Source organism: Andrographis paniculata, unplaced genomic scaffold (genome assembly GCF_009805555.1).
Source record: "Andrographis paniculata isolate CXL003 unplaced genomic scaffold, ASM980555v1 Contig62END, whole genome shotgun sequence".
Classification (NCBI taxonomy): Eukaryota; Viridiplantae; Streptophyta; class Magnoliopsida; order Lamiales; family Acanthaceae; genus Andrographis; species Andrographis paniculata.
In genome coordinates, this window is record NW_026137598.1 from 2,434,958 (window position 1) to 2,444,241 (window position 9,284).

General features: G+C 37.9%; 1 protein-coding gene across 1 annotated transcript; it reads left to right on the top strand.

The window, feature by feature from the left end:
- Positions 1 to 373: 373 nt before the first annotated feature.
- On the top strand, positions 374 to 2,051 carry LOC127260403 (uncharacterized). The gene is made up of 3 exons (XM_051288135.1): positions 374 to 614; positions 973 to 1,604; positions 1,671 to 2,051. The coding sequence occupies exons 1-3, from the start codon at positions 374 to 376 to the stop codon at positions 2,049 to 2,051; spliced, it is 1,254 nt and encodes a 417-aa protein (XP_051144092.1).
- Positions 2,052 to 9,284: the final 7,233 nt, after the last annotated feature.

A 9,284-nucleotide genomic window follows, 5' to 3' on the forward strand; every position in this document is an offset into this window, starting at 1 on the left:
TTTGTTAGCCTTGCCTGGGACCAGCATGCCAGGTGTCACTCTTTGGTAGATTCAGTTGAGGAGTTTGTTGGATTTCAGTGTATAAAAAGAATGTTGTACAAATTATGTTTTATTAGTGTGAAATATATAATATTCTTAGCTTGGTGTTGTGCCTATCTTTGAATTCATTATGTGTGTTAAGTTTGTTTTTGTTCATGGTATCAGAGCACAATTGATACCTGGGAATTGTTTCTGTGTTGAGTAAATGGATGTCAATTCCTCCACCGGTGATAATGAGGTCACCTCTTAGTCAACCCCTCATCCAGCATCTCAGGCAGCTGCAAAGATTCCTGCTCAAGATATTGCTAATCAATCCATTCTCCTGCCTAAAGCTATGGTTCTCGGAAGTGGTGATCAACCTAACTTGTCCCTGTCTAATGTGCCTCTTAGTGGCAACAACTATTTTTGCTGGAGTCATAGAGTGTGGAATGCACTTCTTGCTAAAGGAAAAAGTGGTTTTATTACTTGCAAACATCTTAAGCCAGTGGAAGGATCTCCAGAATATGATGCCTGGATTGAGGTGGATGCTCTTGTAAGGGCTTGGATCATAAACTCAATCACACCAGAGTTACAAGGTGATTTTATTTTCATTCATAGTGCGAAAAGCTTATGGGACAACTTAAAAGAAAAATATGGCCAATCAAATGGATCTCTTATTTACCAACTTAAAAGATCCATTAGCCCATTAAAGCAAGGAGATGATTCCATTACAGCATATGCCACAAAGCTGTAGGAGCTGTGGGAGGAACTACTCACTGTGGATCCTCCCCTTGAGTGTACTTGTGATCTTAGTCACAAGATCTCAAAAAAATATGATAGGGACTTGCTCATTCAGTTCCTCACTGGGCTGAATGACAACTATAAGGTCTCAAGGGGACAAATTCTTGTGATGGATCCTCTACCCAGCATGAGTAAAACATATGTAATGCTTAGCCAAGTGGAGAAAAAAACAAGAGATTTACATTGCAGCTGAGTATAATATCTTTATGGTGGATAACAAGAAACTTCAAAGCAAGAAATGTTTTGATAAGAAGATGGACAAAAGAAATTGGATCTGTGAACACTGCAAAAGAAAAGGCCATGCTAAGGATACCTGCTTCAAACTACATGAGATTCCTGCCTGGCATAAAGAATTGATGGACAAGAGAGGAGGACACATAAATGCTGCTGCAAAAATGAAGCTTGGAGACCGCAAATCTGAAGAGCCATTTAAAGAAAATCTGGACATCAATGCTCTTGTGAAAGTTGAGGTGCAGAAATTACTGATGCAAAACACCTCTGAATCTCCAATCAGATTTGCTAACTCATCCATCGAGTTCTCAGGTAAGATCTTTATTGGTTTTGTACAAATGGATAATTCTTCTTGGCTTATTGACAGTGGTGCTACTTGTCATATATGCATAAATGATGAACTCTTTGATTACCTGAAACCAGTAACCATCAAACCAAAGATTTTCCTTCTAGATGGATCTTTCCTCACTGTTTCTTCTGCAGGACCTGTAACCATAAATTCTTACATTGTGCATGTTTACTACTTGCCTGGCTTCAAGTTCAATCTATTATCTGTAAGTGCCTTACTCAAAAACTCTGCTTATTAACTCACCTTTACAGCTGCTACTTGTATCGTTTAGGACCTGAGCTCTAACCTTATTCTGGCCACTGGGAAGCAAGAACAGAACCTTTACATCCTAAACTGCCAACCTCAGTACTCCAACACTTTGACCTCTAAACTCAAATCATCGGATGAAGCCCTCATTTGGCATAGAAGGCTTGGTCATCCCTCTTATGTCACCTTTGAACATTTATCTATATCTCCTTATTTGAAAAATATTCCTTGTGATGTATGCCACAAAGCAAAACAATCTAGATTGACTTTTAATAAAAGCAGTTCTCAAGCTCAAGCCATTTTTGAACTTTTGCATATGGATTTTTGGGGTCCTTACAAAACAGCTACTATGAATGGGTGTCATTACTTCTTGACTATTGTTGATGATTATTCCAGAGCTACCTAGACATATCTCTTACCAAACAAAAAAAAAAATCTTTCACCTCATTGAAGTCTTTTTAACTTTTACTCAAACTCAATTCCACACCTCTATCAAGAAAGTTAGAACAGATAATGGCTCTGAGTTCTTAAACCAACAGTGTAAACTTTTATGCCATAGGTTTGGGTTTGAACATCAGCATTCTTGTCCCTACAGCCCACAACAGAATAGGCGTGCTGAGATAAAACACAAACATCTCTTGCAACTTACTAGGGCACTCATGTTCCAATCCAATTTACCCTCTAGATTTTGGGGTGATGCCCTTCTTCATGCTACCTATATCCTTAATAGATTACCATCATCTATCTTAGCTTGGTGTACACTATATGAAAGAGTGTTTTCTGTAAAACCTGATCTAACCAACGTTAAGGTGTTTGGTTGCCTGTGCTATGCAGTTAACACCAAGTCAACAAGAACCAAACTTGATCCAAGAGCCTACAAATGTGTGTTTCTTGGCTTCCAATCTGGTCGGAAATGGTAAAAACTTTTTGACATTGAGAACAAAACATGCCTTATTGCTAGAGATGTTGAGTTCTATGAACATGTGTTTCCCTATAGAGCCGAACCAGAGATATCATCTGTCAGTCAGTCCTCTGACATGCCTCCATCCATTCCTACATTCATCCCTACATACCTAACTTCCCTTACCTCATCAGATATTTCTCCTGCTCATGCACCCTCTTTCCTAACCAGCACTCCAAACCTTAGCCCAAAAGATCATAACTTTATCCCACCAATCAATTCAAGTCCCTCTTCCTTCTTCAGCACTGCCCATCCTATTTCCCCAACCAATATGGACTTACCATCCTCTGCCCCTACATCTGATCCTATGGCACTTACCTCATCTTTTTCCTCCGTCATTTCTCTTTTTTTTTTTTTGCTAGGCCAGTGAGACAAATCAAAAAGCCTATTTGGATGAAAGATTACATTTGCCCTGTCCATACCTGCAACACCCATTCTGATTCATCATCTCATTTTGTTTGGCATAGTATCTCTACTGTTAATATGCAGGAACCAACCTCCTATGTACAGGCCCACAAAAATGTCGCCTGGAGAACTGCTATGGAAGAAGAATTGGAGGCACTGGAAAGAAATGCCACTTGGGAAGTTACCACCTTACCTACAGGTGCCCATCCTATTTCTTGCAAATGGGTATATAAAACTAAAAGAAATTCAGATGGCAGCATCCAAAGGTTCAAAGCGAGGTTGGTTGCCAAAGGGTATTTGCAAATTCTAGGAAAAGATTTTAAGGAGTCTTTTGCTCCAGTGGCAAAGATTGTTACTGTTCGAATTCTACTTGCCATGGCCTCTATGAAAAATTGGGAGGTTCATCAACTTGATGTGAACATCGCATTTCTCCATGGTCACCTCGATGAAGAACTTTACATGTTTCCACCACAAGGAAGCAAGATCCCTGCCGGTAAAGTATGTCGACTCAAGAAATCTCTCTATGGCCTTAAACAAGCCCCTCGCTAGTGGTATAAGCAATTTACTGCCAAAGTTATTGAATATGGCTTCACTCAGTCAACAAATGATCATTGTCTTTTCACTCTTGACCGTGACCACTATCTCACCAGCTTACTCATCTATGTGGATGATATTCTTCTTACTGGGCCTAACCTTTCTCATATAGCTGAACTCAAAGAATTTCTGCATAAGAAGTTCACCATTAAGAATCTAGGACAAGTGGATCTCTTCCTTGGCATTCAGATTGAGCACACTCTCTCTGGGCTTGTTGTCTCTCAATCTAAGTTCATTGAAGATATCTTACATGAGTGTGGCTGGCAAGAGGCAGCCATTTGTACTACTCCTTTTGCAACAGGTTGTAAACTCCAACTGGACAAAGGAAACCCTCTTCAGCATCCTGAACATTATAGAAGGCTTGTTGTTCGTCTCCTCTACCTCACCATAACTAGGCTGGATATCTGTTATGTTGTACAAAAATTATCTCAATTTAGGGCTTCTCCCACAACACTGCATTGGAAAACAACTCAACGTGTTCTCAGATATCTTAGCGGCACTAAGGCTCTGTAGCTACTTTTCCCATCAAAAGGTACCTTTTGCTTGACTACCTTCTCTGATGCTGATTGGGGATCATGTTTGGATACTCGAAAATCTCTTACAGGATATTGTCTCTTCTTAGGTTCATGTTTGATTTCTTGGAAAACAAAAAAAAATCAGATTTTAACAAATTGGTATCGAAGCCAATATGAGTTCTAGCAATCCGATAAAGATGATGATTCCACGGCTAAAAAAATCAAATAATGAAAATTGGAGTATCCAGATACGTGTATTGCTCGGAGTCAACGATGTGTGGGATGTGGTCAAATCTGGTTATGATGAACCAAAAAGAGTTGATGGGTTAACGGAAAATGAACTGAAGGTATTGAGAGAAACATCCAAGAAGGACAAGATTGTTCTTCATTTTGTATTTTAAGCTGTCGATGAATGACGTTGAAAAGATCTCTCATGCGAAATCCTCCAAAGAAGCATAGGAGAAGCTGGAAAAATATTTTAAAAGATCCGATAGGGTGAAACAAATGCGTCCCCAAAGTTTTCAGAGTGAGTTTGAAAGCATGAAGATGAAGGAATCAGAAAGTGCGTCCGAATACATAACTCGTACGCAAGCTGTGGCGACTCAGCTCAAGAGAAATGGCGAGACGTTGGATGATACTCGATCAGTGGAGAAAATACTACGGTCCCTCACGGATTAATTCAACAACATTGTGTATTCAAGAGTCAAAGGACATTGCAACCTTGACATTTGATGAGCTTGCCGGGTCTCTTGACGCTCATGAGTTGTGGAAAAAGAAAATGAGTGATAAGACACTCGAGGAAGCCCTCGAAACAAAGGCATTTTTAAAGATGATAAGGCATTTTTGTCTTCTCAATCTTGTGGACAAGGATGTGGTCGGGTGGTCGCAGCGCTAGAGGCCGTGGTCCAGGAAGATATCAAGAAGAAAATGAACAATCCAACTCACAAAACGGGAAACGTCGGGGACATGGTAAAGGATACAAGTCAGTTGAATGCCATAACTGTGGAAAGCATGGCCATTTTGCGAGAAATTGTAATCCTAATAAGTGCCATAACTGTGGGAAAGTTGGGCGCTATGCGAAAGACTGTTGGAGCAAGAAAAAGGTAGAAGAAAACAAAAATCTTACAATTGAAATTGAAAATGAGAAGAATAAAAGTATCCCCATGATGGTGTAAAAATAACTCCAACAACGACAACGGCGTCAGATGGTACCTCGAAACGGGTGCAAGCAATTATATGTTTGGCCTTAAACACCTATTTAAAGATTTGAGATAGGCTAAAGGTGGCTATGTATCTTTTGGAGATGCATCGAAAATTTGAGTCAAGGGACAAGGTACAATTTTTTCATGCAAAACAATGATTTGGTAAGAACAATTGAAGATATGTTTATTATGTGCCGGATTTAAAGAGTAACATTTTGAGCGTGGGTCAACACATGGAGAAAGGTTATTCAGTGTTTATGAAGGGACGGATATTGCATCTCAATGACAAGCCAGGATAAGTGGCTCATGTTGAAATGGGTAAAAATTGGATGTATAAACTTAACTTGTAGGTTACACAAGGAAAATGCTTGAATATAGATGTTGGTACGAAAGCAACTTTTTTGCATTTTAAATTCGGCCATTTACATTATTGAGGATTGAAAACCTTCACAAAGAAAAATTAGGTACAACAGCTGCCCGATATAGACTAAAACGATGAATTTGTGAAGTGTTTGTGTCGGACAAACATTCAAGAACCTCATTTCCAAAGAAGACTGCATACCAAGCTAGGAAATTCTTGAACTAATAATTCACACCGACATTTGTGGGCCAATTACTTCAAATCCATGACTGGTAAAAAGGTACTTTATCTCATTCATCGATGATTTCTCATGAAAAACTTCAGTTTACTTTATGAAGGATAAGGCTAAAACTTTTGGAGTTTTCGTGAAGTTCAAATTTTTGGTAATAAAATCAACTGAAAAATTTATCAAAGTCACTAAGGTCCGATAGAGTTTTCGAGTACAATTTAAGTGAGTTTACAAATTGAACATGGGATAAGAAGATTCCTAACCACATCCTACTCTCCCCAACAAAATGGTGTCACGGAAAGGAAGAAACGGACAATACTCAATATGGTTCGATCTATGTTAAAAAACAAGAATTTGGCGAAAAACGTTTTAGGCAGAGGTTGTGCAGTGTGCAGTGTACGTGCAAAACCATTGTCCTCACTCAAAGCTAGAAAATTCAACACAGCAAGAGGCGTGGAGTGGTAAAAAGCCGATGGTGTCACACTTTAAAGTGTTTGGTTTGCATATGTACACATCCGGATCAGCAAAGGCCAAAGCTGGAAGATAAGAGGAAAAAATATGTTTTCATTGGTTATGATGAGGAAAAAAAAGGCTACAAGCTACTTGATCCAACATATGAGAAAATTATAATAAATCGGGATATACAATTTGATGAAGAAGCATAGTGGAATTGGAGCAATGGAAAGGAAGAGACACAAAATGTTCATCAACTAGAAATTCCAAAAAATATTTCAGCACCAGAAAGTATTGATGATGAGGATGAACCGAGGTATCCAAGGTGAAGATCGTTGCAGGACTTTTATGACTCGTCAAATGAGGTACATCTTTCTTGCCTATTGGTTGATGCTGAGAACATTATTTTTGAAGAGGTTATAGATGAGAAGTGGTGAACAACCATGGATGAGGAAATTCATGTATTTGAACGCAATAGAACTTGGGAGCTGAGGGAATTGCCGAAAGGTGGATAGCCCATCAGAGTAAGATGGGTTTTCAAGAAAAAGCTGAATGCAAATGGTAAAATAGAAAGACACAAGACACGATTCATGGCTAAAAGATATATAAAAAATGTGGGATCAATTATGATGAAGTGTTCTCCCCAGTTACAAGAAGGAAACAATTCGCTTGTTAATTGCCTATGCTGCCCAATTCGAATGGCCAATATTTCAAAAGGACGTCAAATCTGCATTTTTAAATGGTGTGCTTAAAGAAGATGTGTACCTCGAACAACCTCCCAGATACATTGAAGTTGATAGCGAGCACAAGGTGTTGAAACTTAAAAAGGCACTTTACATGCTCAAGCAAGCACCGCGGGCATGGAATGCTCGTATCGACACCTATTTCAAGGAGAATGGGTTCTATCAATGTCAATTTGAGTATGCACTCTACGTGAGAAGAACCAATGGGGCTTGTTCTCTATGTGGACGATCTCATTTTTATGGGAAACAATGTCAAGGTGATAGAGAAGTTCAAGGTAGCAATGAATCATGAATTTGAGATGGCTTATCTCGGAAAGAAATATTTTCTTAGTTTAGAGATACAACAAAGTGAAATGGGTATTTTGTGTCGCAGGAAGCATATGTTAAAGAAATTTTGCAAATGAGCAATATGGTGAACAACAATCTGGTGTCAATGCTGATGGAACCGAGTTCAAAGCTTTCTTAGTATGTAGATGAACACCGAGTTGATGAAAGCTTCTACCGAAGTTTGGTGGGGAGTCTTCGTCATCTCACTTGCACGAGGCCATATTTGGAGATGAGGGTTGGAATTGTGAGTAGATTCATGGAGGAAACAAGATACTCACATTGGAAGGCATTAAAGAGAATTCTACAATACATTCATTGACCAAAATCACTTGGTTTGTTGTATTCCAAGACGGAAGAATTTAAGATGTTGGGATATTCGGATAGAGACTGGGGTGGAGATGTTGACGAACAGAAATGCACAATAGGATATGTATTTCTTACGGGAAAAATAGCTTTCATATGAAAATTAAAGAGAGAACCAATTGTTGCGATCTCTACGTGTGAAGCCGAATATGTGGCAGGGTCGTGGTGTGTTTGTGATGCAATTTGGGTGGGGAATCTGCTGGGAGAGTTATGACAAGAGTAGTGTGAACCCACTGAAATTCACATTGATAACAGAATGGCGATTGCGTTGGCAAAGAATCCGGTGAACCATGAACGAAACAAACATATAGATATACGGGTTCATTTGATCCGAGACAAGATTAAAGATAGAGCTATTAAAATGGAGCTTGTTACAAGTTGTTACAAGCTATTAAAATGGAGCTTGTTAAAGATAGGGTTGTTGTCATGTTTGTTTGAAAAAAAATCAGATGTTAACATAGCATGCATCATCCACCATTTGGGACTTGGATGTAGCGACTCCACATACTCATAAGACAAACTAAGACTTTGTTTAATTTTTTGAGTAAATTGAGCTTCCAGTGCTTTTGGGATACGTTTTTTGAGCTACAAGGTCACATTTATTCTTTCTCAAATGAACACCGATATATGTCCATCAAAGTTTTAGTAAGTACTTTTCAAATGCATTGATTTTTTTTCCATAGTTTCTTTACACGGTAGAATTGGAGTCAAAATGATGCCTTCGCCGATTCTCAAAATTTTCATTCCAATAATTTCATCAGCCACCTCCATCCATCTTGTTCACTTTATAGTTCTAACTTAATATAGATCCATAATCAATAAATCAACATACAGACTGTCACGTTTAATTCCTATTTTGTCACAATTTCAAGTATTAGGGGAGATAGATTAGAAAATTCAACTAAGGTAATTAAAATAAGTGACAAGAAATAAAAATTAGATTCTAAAGAGATAAATTTTTTAGCCCAAGGAGTAAATAAGAAATCGAATTAAAGATTCGATCATCAATTTAAATAATCTTGTTATTTAATTGATAAATTGGTTATAGGCATTAAATACGATCATAACATCCAATTTTTTCTTACTTTATTGGCGGCAATGATACGACTGATTGACCGCATCCCTAATAAAAAAAAAATAATCTAGGTACGACCATAAATTAATTTCTTCAATTGAAAATAACACCATAAAAACTCAATTCAAATATATTTGATCATGCAATTTCTAGGCTAAGTTTGTCAACCTATTTACCACTTTAACAAAAAAATGCACAATTATGGATGCAAAATTTCTATTGGTGCACAATTGCTAAACCAATTTAAAATCCGGCTGCGATAAAAGATTAAATAAAACAATTAGAGGCGTACATCACAAAAATTACATAAATATCAATTTAATAAATAATATTCAATTCAAATCAAAACATAATCTTACAAATCCAAATCCGAAATCTAAATTCAACATTAGACTAGAACAAGAGAAACTA